This window comes from Balaenoptera musculus, chromosome 2 (genome assembly GCF_009873245.2).
Source record: "Balaenoptera musculus isolate JJ_BM4_2016_0621 chromosome 2, mBalMus1.pri.v3, whole genome shotgun sequence".
NCBI classification, from domain to species: Eukaryota; Metazoa; Chordata; class Mammalia; order Artiodactyla; family Balaenopteridae; genus Balaenoptera; species Balaenoptera musculus.
The window spans coordinates 173,038,367-173,058,356 of record NC_045786.1 but is presented as its reverse complement, the minus strand read 5'-3'; the positions used below and the strand labels follow the sequence as shown (position 1 = coordinate 173,058,356).

At 48.9% G+C, this 19,990-nt stretch overlaps 2 protein-coding genes and 1 non-coding gene across 8 annotated transcripts in view; 1 reads left to right on the top strand and 2 right to left on the bottom strand.

Annotated features, from left to right (window-relative positions):
* TECPR2 (tectonin beta-propeller repeat containing 2) overlaps positions 1-2,143 on the bottom strand; it is a 103,437-nt gene extending 101,294 nt beyond the window's left edge. For 3 of the 5 annotated variants that reach the window (XM_036841539.1, XM_036841544.1, XM_036841543.1), the window contains exon 1: positions 2,031-2,143. The gene's annotated coding sequence lies outside the window, so the exon portion shown is untranslated. Of the gene's footprint in view, positions 1-567; positions 589-1,531; positions 1,638-2,030 lie in introns of those variants that run through there. The other 2 variants (XM_036841540.1, XM_036841542.1) reach the window with 2 other exon arrangements.
* A 77-nt stretch (positions 2,144-2,220) lies between these two features.
* LOC118891339 (cyclin dependent kinase 2 interacting protein) lies at positions 2,221-16,497 on the top strand. Of its 2 annotated transcripts, none has more exons than XM_036845197.1 (5): positions 2,221-2,293; positions 5,607-5,775; positions 8,113-8,242; positions 14,410-14,539; positions 15,469-16,001. In XM_036845197.1, exons 1-5 carry the CDS (start codon positions 2,287-2,289, stop codon positions 15,669-15,671), a joined length of 639 nt encoding a protein of 212 aa, XP_036701092.1. In that variant the 5' UTR covers positions 2,221-2,286; the 3' UTR covers positions 15,672-16,001. The 2 variants fall into 2 exon arrangements, with proteins under 2 accessions (XP_036701092.1, XP_036701091.1); XM_036845196.1 differs by lacking the exon at positions 2,221-2,293 and adding an exon at positions 2,363-3,128 and having other exon boundaries at positions 15,469-16,497.
* LOC118891583 lies at positions 7,242-7,357 on the bottom strand. Its single transcript, XR_005019137.1, has one exon. It is a non-coding gene; the product is annotated as a U5 spliceosomal RNA (small nuclear RNA).
* Positions 16,498-19,990: the final 3,493 nt, after the last annotated feature.

Below are 19,990 nucleotides of genomic sequence, written 5' to 3'. Positions count from 1 at the left end.
TTGAATTAATCTCCCTCAAAACACTGTGCCAGAATTCCCCAAGTATGACAGAACAAAATATAAATAGCCACTCTACCTCAGTTACGTCCATCATTATGCAAAACCTCACTGGTCTCTTATGTCTGGATCCAAAGAATACGTTCATTTAAAATTGACACACACTTTGAACAACAGCTCACTTCCACCTCAGCAGTTCACGGAGCCATCAACTACTCCCTCTGGATTCTATCAAGCTCCTTGAGCTCCACTATGTCTAGAAACCTCTCCTTGCTTGACTCCGAAGCTTGTCTTCATTATGTGTGTAACTGTTTCCTCATCTGTTCTTCACTTATTCTAAGTTTAATCAACTGCTCTGCCTGACGCCTGTTTCCTTCCCTTTTTCCTCATTAAGTTCCAGGAGCCATTTTGTTCAAACTACATAGAAGCTAATATGAAGTGAGACCTTCCTCAAACTTGAAGTGTAATTTCTCTAAGAGAAAACTGAAAACAAATCCAGTAGGAGCCAGTCTTCTATTGAAAAAGACAATGTGACAACAAAATAACTTAAACCTAACAAAAGCTACTTACTAGTCACTCCTTCCGAAGGGGACTTTCCTTGTCCCACCACCAGTCTCCAAGCCAGTCCTGAAAACTCAAACAGAGCATCCCCTGTATCTATGCCTGCTGGTTCTCAAGTGTGAAAGTTCCCTGAGGGCAGGGACTGGGTCTGGCTGGTCCACCACAGCATTCCTAGAAGCTGGTACTGTGGCTGGCATACAACAGGCCCCAAATAACTATCTGCTGAATGAACCAACAAGAGATGTTGGCAAAAAAAAAAAAAAAAAAGGCAAGGTCAGAGTTTTATCAAGGTACATTGTAGCTGGGTGAGAGAAAGTACAAAATGCCTTGCAGCTCCTTGCAGGAGTCACTGGTGACCACAAGGGCTACAGTGGCTTTATTCCCAGATTCTGCCCATGCTGGGATCTGGGTTTGGGGATTTCCAGAACTCCTTTCCTTAAAGTTCTCAAGACCTTGGCTACAAGGAGGAAGTCAACCCCAAGCGCAACTGATCACTCCAGCAGATAAGGCAAAGGTGCATCCATGCTAGTACCCCACACTACGCCTACAAATGTTAACAGAAGCAACAGAACAGAATAAAATTCCTGAATCTCAGCGAGAGAGTGAGGAAGAACAAAGAGCAGGGAGGAGAAAAGGAAGTAGGGTATGCGGGTAAGGAGAGCAGGGGCTAGCCTTTACTGAAATGGACCGCGTGCCAGGCACGGTGCTGAGCAATTCACACGCACTGACCCGTTTAATCCTTCCACCAAGCCAGAGCTAGAAACTATTACCATCCCTACGTTACTGATGATGAACATGAAGTTTAGTGAGACATCACTTGCCCTGAGCACACAGCTAGGAAGGGGCAGCGCTGTGAGCCGCGTCTGACTCCAGGGTACCCCACTCTTCAACCTGCACTCACTATTCTGCCTCTGAGGCCTTAAGGCAGGACTGGGAGACGAGTCGTTCATTTATCCATTTAACGAACACTTACTGAGCACCTACTGGGTACATGCCAAGGCGTGGTGCCAGGCGCTGGTGGGTGGATGAAGGGACGGGGACTGAGAGGGTCGGGGGATAGGACGCAGCGCCAATCATAAGACCACGGAGCTCGGCGCCTCGGGCCGGCGGCGCAAAGGGGATGAGAGGGTGCGGCACAGGGGAGGGAAGGCGCGGAAGGGGAGGGGCGAGCGAGCCGGGTCGCGTGGGGCGGAGGGCCCGCGGGAGGCGTCGGCAGACCCGCGGCGCCCAGGAGGGGTGGGCGACGACTACTCCCTCGGCGGACTGCCGGCTTCTGCCGGGCAGGCAGCGTGGCGCTTCGTGTGCCAGGGCATTCGGCCTCGGCCATCCGGCGCGGGCGAGACGGAGTCCGGGAAAGGGGGCGAAACGGGCAGTGAGACCCTGAGGCGAGGGAGGGTGGCCCGGGGGCTGCGTGAGCGGCGGCGGGAAGGCCGAGGGAGGGGCGCGGGGCCGGGCGGCGTCGCGGGACTCACCTCCCGCTGCAGCCCCTCCGGACTCTTCGGCCCCGCCGGGCCGGAGGAGGCGGGGATGAACTCCGAACCGCGGGGGCTGCCGGGAGCCCGTTCCCTGGGCAACGGGGCCGGCACCGACGAGCAGCAGCTGGCTCCGCCGGCGGCTAGAGCGGCAGAGCCTCAGGAGGGGGCGGGCGGGATCGGAAGTGACGTAGACTGACTTCCGGCGTGCGTGGGCGGGGCTCCGGGTCTCTTTCCCGGGATCTCCGCGGCCAGCATGGAAGGTGCGTGAGAAGGGCAAGTTCCCCCAGGCAGGGAGGGTACCGTTGTTATAGTTTGATCTTCGGGCTGGCCTGAGGCCGGAGGCCTCCCGGGTTGAATGGCGGTCCGTCCCTTGCCCCAGCCCAGCCCGCTGGCCCCGATCAGGCTCTGCGGTCGGCCCGGGAGTCAGTTTTGCCGAGCCTCGATTTTTTCATGTGTAGAACGAGATGATGCAAAGGAGTCTCAGCAGATCCTGACACTCAAATTGTAATTGTCGTTATAAATTAGGACCAGCGGAGCACTTTCCCTGAACTCCCCTCAGAATTCCCGGCCACAGAGCTTTCTGCTTGTAATAAAAGCTATCATTCAGCGAGTGCTCGCTGTGCGCCAAATCGTGTTCTAAGTACTTTCAGTGGATCAGCTCGTTTGAGGCGCACAGCGATCCCATGAAGTAACGTCAACAGGTGGGGAGTCGAGGCTCGGAGGGGATAAGTAACGTAGCCACTGTGCTACTGCCCTGCCCTGTGATTGATAACTGATCTCTTTCCCAGCTAGACTGTGAGTTTCTTGAAGTCAGAACATTGTTTTTGGTTCCTAAATATGTGCTGGGTATGGGTCAGACACGATGAATCACATGTGGTCCTCGCCCGCAAGGAGCCCCTACTGGAGGAGGGAAACCCTTAGAAGATTATAGTACAGGTGGTAAGAGCTTTTTCTCCATTTAACACATTCTAGTCAGCACCTACTATGTGCTGAGATTATGAGAGGGACCAAGACAGTCTTAGTCCCTACTCTGGTGGAACTTAACAGTCTATCAAGGAATGTACTGGACATTAAACAAGCAAATACACTACACTGGTGAGTGTCATGAATGAAGCTGAATGAAGTACAGGGTGTTCCAGATATATAGTGCAGTGAGTCCTTACCCAACCTGCGGATCCAGGAGGGCTTCTTTGTGGAAGTGACTTTCTAAAAACCTACATCAGATCATGTCACTTCCCAACTCAAAGCTTACTGCTTGCTTTCCATTGACTTGGAATAAACCCAAACTTCTTATCTTGGCCTATAAGTTTCTAGCTGTCTGACTGTCTCCTCTCTCTCCATTTCATTCTAGCCACACTGGTCTTGTTCTTTTCTCACACTCACCAAGCTCATTCTCACCTTAGGGCCCCTGCTGTTGACTTCTCATCATTCAGGTTTCAGCCTAAATGACAACGTCTCAGGGGTTCATGCTAACACAAGACCCTGTTTTATTTTGTGGCACTTATGATCTAAACTGATGATCATCTAATTGTCTGTTATCCACCTCATCTTTGGAAAGTAAGTTCCATGAAAATGGTCCTGGTCTATCTAATTCAGTCACTTCAGCCCCCACAGCTGGCATAATGTAGGCACTTGGCGAATATTGGTTAGTTGTATAAGTAAAGAGTGAATGAAAAATCAATATGATATTTAAAAGTGGAGCTCCTAGGTAACCTAAGGATGGGGGCTGGTTGTCAGGGGAACCAATCATGTGATTAGAGAGCTGGAACTTTCAGTCCCACCCCCACCCCCCAAACCCCCATCTCCAACAAGGCAAGAGAGGCTGGAGGTTAAATCAGTCACCAATGGTCAGTCATTTAATCAATCCTGCCCATGTAATGAAGCCTCCATAAAAAAACAAAAGCAAAGGGTTGTGAGAGCTTCCAGGTTGGTGAACAGGTGGAGACGCAGGGAGAGCGGCACTTGGAGAGAGCTTGGCAGCTCTGTACCCCTGCCCACGTACATTACCCTATGCATCTCTTCCATCTGGCTCTTCCTAGTAATCTAGTAAGTAAAATGTTTTCCTGAGTTTTCTGTGAGCCACTCTAGCAAATTAATCAAATCCTAGGGAGGGGGGTCTTTGGAACCTCCAACCTATAGCCAGTAGGTCAGAAGCACAGGTGACAACCTGGACTTGAGACAGGTGTCTAAAGTGGAGGCGGGGGAGAGTGTTACAGGACTGAGCCATTAACTTGGGGAATCTGATGCCACCTCCAGATAGATAGTGTCAGAATTGAGTTTATTGCTTGGTGGTAGTGGGAAAAACACGTTGGAGAGGCCCTTGTGGTAATACATCCTATGTTGGATACTTGCCACGTGCCAGGCCCTCACACCCTCACAGCTTTACATATATGTATATGTTTTTGGGGGGGTTTTTTTGTCCGCGCTGCGTGGCGTGTGGGATCTTAGTTCCCCGACCAAGGATCGAACCCACGCCCCCTGCAGTGGAAGCGTGGAGTCCTAACCACTGGACTGCCAAGGAATTCCCAGCTTTATATATATTATCTGATCTTCACATCAACTCTTTGTAGTAGATATATTTTATCCCCATTTTACAGATAGGCACTTTGAGGCTCTGAGAGGTTAACTAACTTACCGAAGATTGTACAACTGGCAGTGACAGAGCTGGGATTCAAACCCAGTCATTCTGGTCTTCAGAGTCTAGACTCCAAACTGTACCGCCATTGTGTGTGCTGGATTGCTTAAGGGGCCTCTCTCAGAATTTGGACCTTATCCTGTGGGCCATGAGACGCCTTTGAAAGATTCTAAGTAGAGAAGAAGAGAGGGCACGGGAGGGCTGGGAGGGCCCAAACAGCCTGAGTGGTCTGGATGTTGCTTCCCACAGGAGCTGGGATCTGGGTGAGTCCTGGGGTATGGGCAGCGTTAGCCCGAGGAAGGAAAGAGCTTTCTAGCAGAGAGAACTGCACATGCAAAGGACTTTTCAAGAGCTGCCAGTAGTTGATTTTAGCTAGAGATTGAGGGGCTTCAAGGTCGGGGTTGAGGTGAGTGTTGAGGCAGAAGAGCCAGGTCCTGAAGGCCTTTGGACCTCCTCCTGCATTCCTAGCGTGGAGATCATCACTGCATCTCTGGGGTTCAGCCTTGTCAGTGTGTTGGAGTGATGAGCTCTGCTGACCCACAAAGCTCCGAGCAAACGTCAGGTATCAAAGTTCCAGAGACTGGAGAGTGGGCGCGGTAAGGCAGGGGCATCGGAGCCCCGTAGCAGAAAGTCACAGCTCCACCTCCTTCCCAACCTTTGAAAGTGGTCAAAGTGCTCGGGGTAAAACTTTGTGGAGCCATTAAGCTTCGAGAGGATTCATATATCTGGTGAGACCTAAAAATGTAAAAAACAATTGTGTTTTGTCTTGTTCCAGGGACTTTCACATTCATCCACACGTCTTCATTTCCACAACGTGATTTGTCCAGTGGATGTAGTGTTTCCGATAGTTTTACTGTTGCAAATTAGAACAGTTTGGGTTTTCCCCCCAACCGTGATCATGAATTTCATAATATTATGTTTCTTTTGCTCCCTATCAGCAAAGACTCTTGGAAGTGCAACGCCCAGAAAACCTGTCTTATCTGTCAGTGCAAGGAAAATTAAGGACAATGCAGCCGATTGGCATAATTTAATCCTGAAATGGGAAACCCTCAATGATGGAGGTTTTGCCACTGCAAATAATATTGCCAACCTGAAAATGAGTTTATTGTAAGTACCTACAAAGTGTGCTCTGTGCGCTTCACCCTTAATGATTGGGCAGAAATTTCATGGCAGTCTTGTAGAATGGGAAGGGTAGTCTCTAGGAACATGGATAAATTATATAAAGTGAAAAAGCAAGTGATAAAATGATGCATGCAAGTATGAACTGTGTGTGTACATTTTAAATGCAAAATTATACTACAAATTGTTCATGATTATATCTGTATATAAAATTATAAAAATGGATTGGAAGAATACAGACTCAATTCATGACACTGGTATCTTCTAGGAAGAAGTATCACTTCATAATGCTGCATTTTATTTCTGTGGTATTGTGATTTATAGTAAAAAAATATATATGTTTGGTCTTTGTCCCTGTTCCTGACACACGGCTCTTAAAACCCTTATAATTTCCTTAGGGATATGAACAATGGGAGAATCTTTAGTTACGCTAAGATTTGTTCTTTTGTTCTCCAGTTCCTGGAATAGCTCCAGAGTGATAAAGGGGAAAGGAGTCTCCTGTCATCATAACAAGCCCCTTTCTACACACCTGAGTTCGTGTTAATGAGGGGGCTTCTGGAAAACCCTAAGGAGGGAGGCAGTAACCACGTGATTAGAGTTGGCACTATCAGCCCCACCCCCTTACCTCACCTCTAGGGAGGTGAGAAGGGCTGGAAGTTGAATTAATCACCGATGGCCAATCATTTAATCAATCATGCCTTCATAATGAAGCCTCCGTAAAAACCCAAAAGGACGGGGGTTTGGAGAGCTTCCGGGTTGGGGAACCAGAACGCTTCCATGTGCCTGAAGGGAAATGTACCCCAGACTCCTCAGGGACAGAAGCTCCTTTGCTCGACCTTCCAGACCTTGCCTTGAGTACCTCTTGTCTACAGGTATATGAATAAAGGATACGAATAAAGGATATGAATAAAGGATATTTGTATCCTTTAATATCCTTTGTAATAAACCAGTAATCTAGAAAGTAAACTGTTTTCCTGAGTCCTGTGAGCTGGTCTAGCAAATTAATTGAACCCAAGGAGGGGGTCGTGGGAACTTCCAATTGACAGCTGGTCGGTCCTAAGCACAGGTAACAACCTGAACTTGTGATTGGTGTCTGAAGTTGATACGGGGACAGTCTTGTGGGACAGAGCCCTTAACCTGTGGGATCTGATGCTGTCTCTGGTAGACAGTATCAGGATTGAGTTACACTGTAAGACACCCAGCTGGTGTCCGGAGAACCTGAGAATTGCTTGGTGTGGAGAACCGCCCCCCTCCCTTTGATGACCAGGTGTCAGAAGTAGAGAGGGGTATTCAGAGCAGAGGAGACACACAGGGGCATGTTCTCCCTTAGCAAGTTCTTCTAAAAAGACAAAGGAGTTGTGAAAAAAAACTGTTGGCAGTTGCCAATTCTAATTGGAAGATTTGCTTTACTGTTCTTGCACTTTCCTATATTTATGTTTTTGTTTTTTTTAATCAGCTTTGCTTATGCAAGGCCTCCAAAAATGTAAGCAAGACTCAAGCTTGTTCCTACCCACGAGTATCTTTAGTAAAATGCGAAAGATTTATATGATCTGAAGAGAAACATGAGTATGGATCTATATATGTGTAGTTTTAATTTCTCAGTGTTGTAATTATATATTTGTATATCTTTGTCTACAGGCCAGGGTCTAGAGTCTTAACTCTCTGGCCTGGGCCCCTGGCTCTTTCCAGTTCTTTCAAACACATCACACACGGCGGCCCTCTGCTGCCTTTTCCTGCTCAGCAGGTTCCATGAAACAGTTCTTACCTTACTGCATAAGATGCTCTCTGATATTTTCTATTCTAATGTTTAATTTTTTTCCTTAAAATTTTTTTTTTTTTTTTTTTTTTTGGCCGTGCCGCACGGCATGTGGGATCTTAGTTCCCCGACCAGGGATCCAACCCATGTTCCCTGCAGTGGAAGCGCAGAGTTTTAACCACCGGACCACCAGGGAAGTCCCTAATTTTGTTCCTTAATTGTTGATTGTGGCCCCACTAGATTAATTTCAGGCTCTGTGGGTCACAGCCTTCCGTTTACAAAACGCATTCCTAGCTGTTGGACTCTAAGGAAATGATCCGTGTCTTACCCCCTGAGGATGCCACAGGGCTGGATTGAACTGACTTGTTCTGGGGCAGAATTGAGTAGCGGATGGACACATTCGTTGTATATATAAATAACACGTAAACGTGATGACGTGAAACGACGCCAATGGAAGAAGTCGATGATGACATAAGTACGTGGATATTGAGTTTTCGAGGGTTCATCACAACGGAATGAGGCAAGCCTGTGGAGTGTATCTTGTTCCCACTCGTTTCCATCTTGTCCAGGAGCAAAGACACGATAGGATTAGAGAGCAGCAGCCTGGCTTCTGATGAAAATGCCGAAAAGGAGCACCCAGAATACAGCAGGGAGCTCGAGATGCTGTGCGAGGGCCTGCAGAGCACCCTGGATGCTCTGGTAAGGTGCAGGGATCCCCGGGTGTCGCGTCTGCACAAGCGCCTCGCAGCGCTCCACCTGGTGGGTCGTGCTTTCCTTCACCAGGCTTTCGTTTTTCCCTCCTCGACCTCCTCCGTTGGTCTCTCTCGCTCTGCGTGTCCCATAAATCTTGTTTCCCAAGATGCTGTCCTAGACCTTGGTTCTTTTGGTCCTGCGTGTTGCCAGGGCAATTTCACCCACTCCCAGGCTCCACAGGAAGTGTGTCAGGCTTTGGGGACCCTGCAGGCACTCTCACCTCTACTCAGCGACAGTACGGAGGCGAGTGGGTGCGGCTGTGTTCCCATAAAACTCTATTTATGGATGCTGAACTTTGCATTTCAGATAATTTTCATGTGTCACAAAATATTCTGCTTTTGATTTTTTTTTTTTCCAACCACTTAAAAATGTAAAACCCATTCTTAGCTCAAGGGACGCACAGAAATAGGCTTTGAGCTGGATTGGACCTGTGAGGCTTGATCTCACACGTGAGAGATGCTCTTATATGTTGTTGAACTAAAGTCTGGGTGTCAGTACCCACCATGCTGGCCGCCACGTGTGCACGAAGCACCTCATCTCAGCCAGACACAGGGATAAGGTGTTGCACACCTTTGAACTAACTAAAGCTCCCCACAAACATAGAAAGTCTGTATAGTTTAACCTTTCTTGATGGAAATGTTTCTAATGTTTTACATGCTTCCTTGCCTTTTTAAACAGAATATGTCAAATATAATTGTATTTCTTCAAGATACCACTTATTCAAAGTTAGGGTTCCACGTATTATGAGGCAGACTGTAGGTTTAAGAGTTTTTCAGGAAAGAAGCACTGCCCTTTTAAACATCACATCCATTGTAAGATGTAATGGTTTCTGAAACATTAAAATGAGAAAAATAAATAGTGCATTGAGAACATTTTGGTGATTTAGCCTTTTCTTTGATTGAAATGCAATACTGTCTTCAGGATATTTTGCCGTGTATGGGGCTATTTGTCTCCTCTAAATAAATGATTAGGTTTTTATAGTTGTCCCGTCTGTTTTGTGATGCTGCCTTCGGGTTGTGCTGTGATAAGAAACATTTGCCCCCCTGCCCAGGCTCTCCACCTGGTGCTCAAGCAGGAACAAGACAGGCCTGGGTCATCAGTCACTTTGTTTTAAGCCCCACTCACAGGAAGCCTGGAGGATAAGGTGTGTGGGCTTGATGTTTTCTTTGTTTTATCTCCAGGTTCACAGCTGTGTCTCCAGTAGTTGAGTTCTAGACCTAGACTTCTGGACCAGTAGAGAATTAACACAGGCAGAGTAATCAATCGAAATTTCCAGAACGACCCAATTGAAAACTGACCACGTGTATGTTTTTTTCCTCAAATTAACCCATTTGATTATGGCAAGTGGTTTTGTTTGGACCAAGCATGGGCACACATATTGCTTGAAAGAGAAGAAACTGAATGGCTAAGTTCCTATATTGAAATATTTTATTTATTTATTTCCTGGTCACACTTAGCTTTTTTTTTAATTAATTAATTAATCTATTTATTTATTTATTTATTTTTGGCTGCTTTGGGTCTTCGTTGCTGCGCACGGGCTTTCTCTAGTTGCGGTGAGTGGGGGCTACTCTTCCTTGTGGTGCGCGGGCCTCTCATTGCGGTGGCTTCTTTTGTTGCAGAGCATGGGCTCTAGGCGCGTGGGCTTCAGTAGTTGTGGCACGCGGGCTCAGTAGTTGTGGCTTGCGGGTTCTGGAGCGCAGGCTCAGTAGTTGTGGCACACGGGCTTAGTTGCTCCCTGGCATGTGGGATCTTTCTGGACCAGAGCTCGAACCCATGTCCCCTGCATTGGCAAGCAGATTCTTAACCACTGCGCCACCAGGGAAGTCCCACACTTAGCTTTTAATTGTCAGTTTTTGTTGTTGTTGTTTCATTGAAGTATAGTTGATTTCCAATGTTGTGTTAGTTTCTGGTGTACAGCAAAGTGATTCAGTTAGACATATAAATACATATTCTTTCTCATATCCTTTTCCATTATGGTTTATTACGGGATATTGAATACAGTTCCCTGTGTATACTGAAATACTTTAAACAGCCAACAAAGTTACACACACGATGCTGGGCTCAGTCGTTTGTCGTTCATTAGATGTGGCAACACTCCCACCAGAACCTCTTCCTCCCTGACCTTCCATCTTCCTTTCTGGCATAAAACGTTTCACAGAATCCCCAAACTGGGTTAAAATGAGAAACACTTCTGACGTATACTAATGTGACTTTTATAAAATGTGAAAACCCTGGGAAGGATTTTGTTTCTAAATGCCATTTGGCTTTCTTTAGTTCACAAGTCCTCATTTATAACTCTATACATATGCACACCTCGTTAGGGAAGAGCGTCTGTGCGGGACGAGGGGGAAGAGGCATTTTGCCTTCCATTTCAGGCATGTCAGGAATGACTGACGGGTTTTACTTGTCCATCCTTGGTTCTCCCCATTCTTAAGTGGCTGTCTGGTACCACGGGACCCCTTCCTCAGTCCCACTGACCCGCACGGAGGAGGGACGGCCTGGGAGGATGTTAGGAGGTAGAGTCAAGGTCCAGAACATCCAGCCAGCGGCTTGATGGACTGAGCAGTAACAGGTGACACGTCCTGTCCCTGGTCCCTCTACCCACAGCACGGGTCCAGGGTGAGGGGGCGTGGCCTGGAAGGGCAGCTGAAAGTGGCTGCAAGGTTTTAGGTGACTGTGTGCCCATAGTGACCTGAGTTCCCAAGGTCTTCAGACAAAGCCTGGGCTGACCACGGGTGCTAGCTGTCAGGCCCCAAAGTTCTGCTCCAGTGAATTTATTCTATGTTAAAGTGGTTTGAGAGACTTCCCTGGCGGTCCAGTGGTTAAGACTCTGCACTTTCACTGCTGGGGGTCTGCGTTCGATCCCTGGTCGGGGAACTAAGATCCCGCAAGCCGTACAGCGCGGCCAAAATATAAAGTAAAATAAAGTGATTTGAAAATGAGTTCTCATTCTTAGGTTCAAAACCAATGTTGATGTTATAAGGATATTGATATTATTTTTCCTATTTTCCTCCATCCTTTAGAGAGAATGGTTTCCCAGACTTGACTTTGTCTTGAATCTGACATTGGTAGAGGGTGGAGGCACCCTTGTCCCTAAGCTGGACGAACATCTCGAGGTGTGGGCTGTTAGCTTTGGGAGGGGACGTGGAGCTGAGAGCGTGTCCAGCTGCTGTCACTTTAGGGCTGCACGTGCGTGAGACTTTGGTATTGTCATTGATGAATGAGCCCCAGAATGGGGCTGGCACCTCTGGCCCGGCGGTGTCAAGCCTCCAGGATTTTCTTGGCTCTCCTGACCTTTATCAGCTTTTCTTAGCATTAGGTGGAGCTGCTGCAGGACGCAGAGGAGAGAGCTTAGGATTGGGTGTCAAGAGACTTGGGGTCGGAAAGCGTGGTATCAAGTCCTGGCCTTGTCCTGCCCTAGCTCAGCAACCTTGAGCATTTTCCCACCTGTGGTACGGAAATGATGAGTCCTGCCTCTTGGGGTTGGGGCAAGTGAAATATCGAACCTGGAAAGGTTCGGGAAAGGAGTCTAGTCCTTTAAAAATTAATGTTCGCTAAATTTAGCGCATGCCTCTTCAGATGTAATTGGAGGGTGGTTGAAGGACTAAGTGCAAGGAATTAAGATTTTTTTTTTTTAAAGGAATTCCTTTATTTTTATTGTTTATTTATTTATTTATTTATTTTTGGCTGTGTTGGGTCTTCGTTTCTGTGCAAGGGCTTTCTCTAGTTGCGGCAAGCGGGGGCCACTCTTCATCGCGGTGCGCAGGCCTCTCACCATTGCGGCCTCTCTTGTTGTGGAGCACAGGCTCCAGATGCGCAGGCTCAGTAGTTGTGGCTCACGGGCCCAGCTGCTCCGCGGCATGCGGGATCTTCCCAGACCAGGGCTCGAATCCGTGTCCCCTGCATTGGCAGGCAGATTCTCAACCACTGCGCCACCAGGGAAGCCCAGGAATTAAGATTTTGACGATTTATATATCTTTGCTTATACCCCCTGTGTACATAAAGCTAAGTCCATACTTAGGACCTAGACTTGTGGTCTTAGTAGACCCATGCTGCTGATATCTGGAATCTTTGTTACTTCACCCATTTGTTTTACTTAACAAACCCTTACGTAGCTCCGGCCAGGTGCTCCACAGGTACTAACTTAGTCCCCCGACCCCCTGTGGAAGCAGGCACTTTGTCTGTGCCGCAGCACAGAGCCTGGTGTACACTGAGGTACCGTCCATGTCACGTCCTCACCATTTCCTTCCTGTGTGAAGTGTGTAGGGCTGCCTTTCATTATTACCATTTTATAAACAAGGAAACAAGCCTCAAAGAGGTTTCAGTAAACTGGAAACAGAGCAGGACCCTGTGGGGCTCCTGGGCACGGAAGCCTTTCCATCCCCCGTTTCTTGTTTGTAGACAAGACTCCAGCCTCCATGACCTTCCCTGAGTTCCAAAGGGCAGGTTCGAACAGTTGCTGAGCAAAGGAAGAGCAGCCAAGAAACCACCTGAGGCGAGATTCAAGGGACCAGGGGCTTCCCTGGTGGCGCAGTGGTTGAGAATCTGCCTGCCAATGCAGGGGACACGGGCTCGAGCCCTGGTCTGGGAAGATCCCACATGCCGTGGAGCAACTGGGCCCATGAGCCACAACTACAGAGCCCTGGTCTGGGAAGATCCCACATGCCGCGGAGCAACTGGGCCCATGAGCCACAACTGCTGAGCCTGCGCGTCTGGAGCCTGTGCTCCGCAACGGGAGGGGCCGCGACAGTGAGAGGCCCGCGGACCGCGATGAAAAGTAGCCCCCACTTGCCGCAACTAGAGAAAGCCCTCGCACAGAAACAAAGACCCAACACAGCCATAAATTAATTAATTTAAAAAATTTTTTTTAAAAATCAACCTTCTGGGGCTTCCCTGGTGGCGCAGTGGTTGAGAATCTGCCTGCCAATGCAGGGGACATGGGTTCGAGCCCTGGTCTGGGAAGATCCCACATGCCGCGGAGCAACTAGGCCCGTGAGCCACAACTACTGAGCCTGCGCGTCTGGAGCCTGTGCTCTGCAACAAGAGAGGCCGTGATAGTGAGAGGCCCGCGCACTGCGATGAAGAGTGGCCCCCGCTTGCCACAAATAGAGAAAGCCCTTGAACAGAAACGAAGACCCAACACAGCCATAAATAATTAAATAAATAAAAATTAAAAATCAACCTTCTGGGGTCATCAGTAGACTATCAAAAAAAAAAAAAAAAAACCCTCATCAAATCCTCCCGGGTTAGGGACACATCGTTTTCCAGGGCAGGAGCCCGCTGTGTCCCCCTTTGCCTGGCAAAGCAATAAAGCTATTCTTTTCTACTTCACCCAAAACTCTGTCTCCGAGATTTGACTCGACAGTGGTGCACAGAGGCCAAGCTTTTGGCATTAAACTCAGAGGCAGTTCATAAGAGTCAGAAATGAGGGACTTCCCTGGTTGGTGCAGTGGTTAAGAATCCGCCTGCCAAGGCAGGGGACACGGGTTTGATCCCTGGGGTCCAGGAAGATCCCACATGCCATGGAGCAACTAAGCCCGTGCGCCACAACTACCGAGCCTGTGCTCTAGAGCCTGCGAGCCACAACTACTGAGCTGGCGTGCCTAGATCCTGTGCTCCGCGACAAGAGAAGCCACTGCAATGAGAAGTCCACGCACGGCAATGAAGAGTAGCCCCCGTGTGCAGCAACGAAGACCCAACGCAGCAAAAGATAAATTAATTAAGTTTTAAAAAAAGAGTCAGAAATGAGCTCATTTAATGCCTCTTCTCCTTTCATTCTGTAAAAGCGAGAGCCTGCCTTGCCACCCCTCCAAGTCTTTGGTGCTAAAAAATTAGTGATGTTCGGAAATCTTAATGAAGCGGGACCCAGCAAGCTTCCTCTTCTCCAGCACTGGAGATGTGGGCTTTATTACTGAAGTAATCCAAATTAGTGAAGTCGTAGCAACTGTCAGTCTCCTCCCTGGAAATTTGCTGCACATGGAGTTAATGGTGTTGGATCATTGGACTTACGATCTCAACAGACTTACATTTCTTAGCTTTGAAATATTAGAGTTATTGAAACTAAGACAGGATTTTAAATAGTAATCTCATATTCTAAATTAATATCTTTTCAGACCAAAATACAGATGAAAATGGAAAAGCTGTCTTCCACTACCAAGGGGATTTGTGAACTAGAAGATTACCATTACAGGGAGGAGGGAAAACGGCCCCTCCTGTTCCACACGTGGCCCACAGCCTATTTTTGTAAGTAGTTCTTTCTGCATTGATTTTCAGGGGTAGGTTATGAAAGCATTTGGTGTCATTTAGATCTGGCCCTCTAAGAAGCTGACAGGCTTTGAAATTCAATTGAAGAGGATCCATTGGGAAGGAAGGAGATGAGGACATCTTAGAGGAGCGTTTCTTCTTGCCTTTAATTACCTACTAATCAGCAAGGAATATTAAATGTAATTAGAGACCCATGAAGCAAGTTGCCATTATTAGCCCTTAAGGCCAACAGGTAGAATGCAGTTTGCCTCCTCTGTAGAGGCAGCAATCTCGTTTTTGTTTTTCAAGAAGGATGGGTTTTTGCTTTTTGTTTTGTTTTACTTAAAAAGTACGTGTTGGGGGGGTCACTTCAGCCAGCCCCATGGAAGAAGACTGCTGGGAAAACAAACTCCATTACTTAAATAAGCTGTGAGGTAAGGGCTGTTTTTTTGCTTTATTAGTTTAAAAGAAGGACTAAGCTATTTGATGTTGCTTTGAGACTTAAATAAGGGAGAAAATCACCTAATGTAACGTGTTTATTGAATATTGTCAGTTTGAGGTCAGTCTGCTACGTATAATGATTGCCAGTTCCTAAGAGTCCAGTGGAAAAGGTAACAGGTACTTTTTGATTTCATGACACTTATTTACCATGTTATCTGATTCTAATCTGCACCGGCTGGAGCCCTTCTTCCTCTTGTGCTGTCGCTGACTCTAGCTTTCAAGGAGGAGCTTTGCGAAGTCCCTGGCTGTCCAGTGGTTAAGACTCAGTGCTTTCACTTCGGAGGGTGCGGGTTCCATCCCTGGTCTGGGAATTAAGGTCCCGCAAGCTGCACAGCGTGGCCAAAAAAAAAAAAACAGTGGCAGGTCATCCCTAGTCAAGGGTACCCCCTTGAACGCCACTGTTCAAGGACGGCTCGCGTTCCTTTCAGACGAGGTCTCCCGCAAGCTCTCCGACATGTACGGCCGGGAGCTCCGCCTGAAGCGCACCGTCGTGGAGCAGCTGGCGCACACGGCCGACCGCGACCTGGCGCTGAGCTTCCTCTCCATGTGGCTGCACCAGCCCTACCTGGAGGCCGACAGCACGCTGCTTCTGGAAAGCATGCTGCTTGAAACGGGCCACCGAGCGCTGTGACCTCCCAGTGCGGCTCCGCGCACCTCCGGGCTCTGGACCTCAGCTTCTGCAGCTCCCACGGCGGACGCTCCTTCGGGTGGGCCCCGTGCCGCACCCCAGGATCACGGCCCCTGCCGCACCCCGGGATCACGGCCCCTGTCGCACCCCGGGATCACGCCCTGTGCTCTGGCACAGCCACCCACTGACCTTAGGATCTTCCAGACCTGATCATTTCACCAGCTCTCTGCGGTTATCACTGCTGCCTGCCGTCCACCACTCAGCGTCATCTGCACCTATTATGAATGTGTCACTATGAAGACTTCTGCCCGAAATAAATGAGTTCCTCAACAGAATGACTAAGTGATCTTGTTTTTGTAAATTAGGTGTATTTTACATAGATTACATTTATGTAGAAAATCCCTGGTTTAATATTTTTGCGTATTGTTTAAACTGTGGGACTGTATTAGTTTTGTAATCACAACTAATCTTTAAAGTACCGTAGAGTCACTGAGCAAAGACCAGCATCATGGAAATGAAAACTGGCTCCCAAAAAATTACCCCTATTTTTGTACTGAGGCTGTGACAGGCCAAGTGAAGTGTCTTCCATGTCATTCTCCAGGCATAAATCCTATAGTTTGGCAATATTTGCAACCAGATATCAGGGGTCAGTCCTGCCATTGCTCCCCAGAAACAGAAATCTAAGAAACTTCATGCTGTGTGATACAGGATGCAGCCTCATGAAACTGAACTTCTAGCATCCCAGGCAAAGAACAAGTGCTTCCCAAGCAAAGAAAGAAAATATTCGCAAAATAAAAGACTTTATATATGATGGGAATGTATTTTGAGCGAAAGGATATCTCACTGTGTAAGTTGGCGTAGCCAAAGCATTTAAAGGCAACATGTCTTAGAATTTCTCTTTCCTTTGCAGTATTTATTAAAATCTAACCCTCAGAAAAGCAGCCTGTCAGATGTCCTGCAGTCTGGAAACCGCCTGGTCAGCATTCGGCACAAGTGGCAGCCTGCCCCCTGCTTCCTGCAGCTTAGACAGCAGGCTGCAGTCCTGAGCCAGACAGGCGGGACGGGCCCTCCGAGGCACGAGGTCAGTTTTATGTTTGGGGTGGGGCGTGGTACTTAAAGAACAAATGCTCTTCAGAGGAGACCCTGAAGAATTTCTAGCCCTTTCTAGGACATTTCCTGTGTTTGTGATGCCTCGTCCCCGGACACCCAGGTTGCCCAGGAGAACTAATGGAAACGATCAACGCTGCTGATGCCAAAACCCCCCCTCTGTGCACTAGCACTGAATTGAATCTCGCAGACAGAGTTTGCGGTGAAGTAGAAAAGAATAGCTTTATTGCTTTGCCAGGCAAAGGGGGCCACAGCGGGCTAATGCCCTCAAAACTGTGTGTCCCACCCTGGGGTGGGGTTGCTGATAAGGATGAGGGTGTGTGCAGGGCCCTCGTTCCTTCAGTCCAAATATCACCTGGCATCAGGCGGTATCATCGAACTGTGGCCTCTCTGGAATAGAGTGCTTCATCAAGTAGTTAACGTCTTCTGTTGGTTGGGGGTTTTAGTTCTGCAGAAGAGCTCAAAGGTATTGTTACGTGTACCCCTTGAGGAGGAAGCAGGACCCTGCCCCAAGGCTGCACTATTGTTTCCTGACTGCTCCACCCTTGTCTCTGCATCCCCTCCATTCCCTGATTAGCGACTGTTTGAACCTGCCCTTTGGAACTCAGGGAAGGCCATGGAAGCTGAATGAACCAATTTCCTACAAACAAGAAATGGGTGACATGGAAAGACTTGTGCCCGGGGGTCCCACAGGGTCCTGCTCCGTTTCACTGCAAAGGACAAACGAGTGAATGAGCCACGTGTCCCGTGGCATTAGCCCAGGGGTCCCTCACACACGGAAGAGGCATCAAATTGACGGAAGAGCTCTTGGCTGTTGAGTTTGCTGAGTTCCAAAGTCATTACACAACTTATAGGACCGTTTCTATCTGAAAGGAACAATGAAGCCATTGGAGAACCCATATTGGACTTCTAAGCATAGTGGATTGATCACCAGATATCTGCTCTGCCTCTGGAAATCTTGCGAAATAGACAGTAAAGAAATATTAACAGGTAGAATCCACAAAAACAGAACTGGGTTGGGGAAGCAGTTCAAGATGAATTCACGATAAGTACATTTAATGAAAACTAAAAAAAAATTCCCTCTCTCTCTCTTTCCAGGAAACACAAAAGCTTAGACAAACCATGAAAGTAATCACAAGGTACCGAACACAGCACAGCTGTGAACAACAGAGCATGTCATCAGTGATAATGTGACCTCTGTTGATCAACCACTCGTGCTATTCACCAAATACTCCCAGACTCCTGCCTTCCCGGCCCATGGAAAGCCTGCACTTCAGTGCCCTTGGGGTTGGGTGGGACCATGTGGCACTGACGTGCCTCTCGTGGTGGGTCTAACCTCTCGCGGATCCCTCTCCCTCTAGGGGCGCCACCGGCAGTGCTTGAGTTCTGGCTGCCCCTGCTGGGTCCCCCACCGACCTCTGAGTGACACGACTTGGGAGTAGGAGACACACGCCCCTCTGTTGTTTCAAGCTGCTGAGGTTTTTCAGAGCTGTTACTACCACCTCTCCAGGCTGACCCGAAGCAGTTTTAACCCCTCTGGGGGAGGGGTTGGCTGCTCGTCCTTTGGTATCGACTCTCCGCTTCATTTAAATGTTACCTGGCGTGTGGCTACCAGTGGAGAAGGAGGTCTCAGAGCCTTCTGTGCAGCAAGGTGTGGCCACAGGACTAGCGAGACGTGAGCAGAGGCCCCGTGTGCGTCTTCCAGATCGCGGCCCTGGCAGGCCGCGCGCTCCTCCTGCCCCTCCTCACTTCCCGGGCGACGGAGCAGACACACGAGGCAGCGAGCCTTCCGAGACCTCTGGGAAGAGGGCACCCCAGGTGCGGAAGCGACCTGGGTCTGGACCACCTCTGGAGCAGAGCCACTCAGCTCCCTGAATGCCCAGCGGCTCACATGTGTACTTGAGAGGTGCCATGCTCTGGATACGTCCCCCCAAGGTCGTGTGTTGAAGTCCTAACCCCCACGCTCCAGGACCCCAGGACTGGACCCCCAGTGGTTTCGCGCGGCTCTGGGTTCCCGAGAAGTGCCCCTGAGTCCACAGGATGTGCTGAAACCGAGCGGGGCCCAGTGGGGCTCCCGGGCATGGAGGCCTTTTTGTCCCCCGTTTCTCGTAGGCAAGACTCCATCCTCCATGACCTCCCCTAAGTTCCAAAGGGCAGGTTCGAACAGTTGCTAATCAAGGGAGCAGCAGCTAAGAAACCACGGAGGCAAGAGTAAAGGGACCAGAGAAGCTCATCAAGACTAGGAGAGCCGGCCACCCGAGCCCCTGCACACCCCCTCATCTTATCAGCAACCCCACCCTTGAACTATTGCTATTAAACTCCTCATCAAATCCTCCCGGGTTGGGACACATAGTTTTCGAGGGCAGGAGCCCACGGTGTTCCTCCTTTGTCTGGCAGAGTAATAAAGCTGTCCTTTTCTACTTCACCCAAAACTCTGTCTCCGAGATTGGACTGGGCACCGGTGTACAGAGAAGCTGAGCTCTCGGCACCAGTGCCACGGCCTGACCCTCGAGCCCGATGCTCCTGAGCAGCTGTGGTTTACTCATTCCGTCCTGCAGGGACGCCCGCCCTCCTCTTCCTGTTGGACCCGCTTTGCTAACAAGTCAGAGGACCGGAAAACGCCCCCAGTCACTGAGAGGGCTGTAGGCAATGCGGCCCCCCAAGAATAAAGCCCGCCCCTCCACAGCGGGCCTGGCGGGAGCACAGCACCAGGGGGGTGCGGCCCACGACCCCCAGCTCCGCCTGCCCGGGGTCTCTCCTGACAGTCTCTGCCACTGGGGGCAGAGGACAGCTGTGCCCTCTTGATGCTCTCGTCTGAGTGTGGGCAAGTGGCCCTCCCTTTCTCTCCCCGTAATAGAGCCAAGGAACACATTCCAAAAAAAGAGAGATCTTGATAAGTGACTTTACATGTGGGACATCAAAGGACTGGGGGTCCCATCCCTATGCCTCACTTTCCTCATCCATAAAGTGTCAGTAGAAACAACTTTCTTTCCTACTTCCCAATAAAATGCTGCCCAGATGGCAAGCTTACATATTTATTTTTTTATTGAGCCCAAAAGAAGCTTCTAGTATGGACCAAGTCTGGTGAAAGAGCAGCATATCACCGAAGAGAAAGGGGGCAAAGTTTTTTGGAACTGGGGAGCAGGGGAGACTCAAGAAATAGTGTAGTGGTATTAACTGCAATAGTTGTCAAAAGCTCCTAGGAGTTAGATGTT

Bases quoted from the DNA above. Each gene is read 5' to 3' on its own strand.
- LOC118891339 (XM_036845196.1), top strand. From the start codon at position 3,092: ATGTACTGGACATTAAACAAGCAAATACACTACACTG. The intron at 3,129-5,606 runs GTGAGTGTCATG...GCTCCCTATCAG, and splicing joins CAAGCAAATACACTACACTG to CAAAGACTCTTGGAAGTGCA. The intron at 14,540-15,468 runs GTAAGTAGTTCT...CGTTCCTTTCAG, and splicing joins GTGGCCCACAGCCTATTTTT to ACGAGGTCTCCCGCAAGCTC.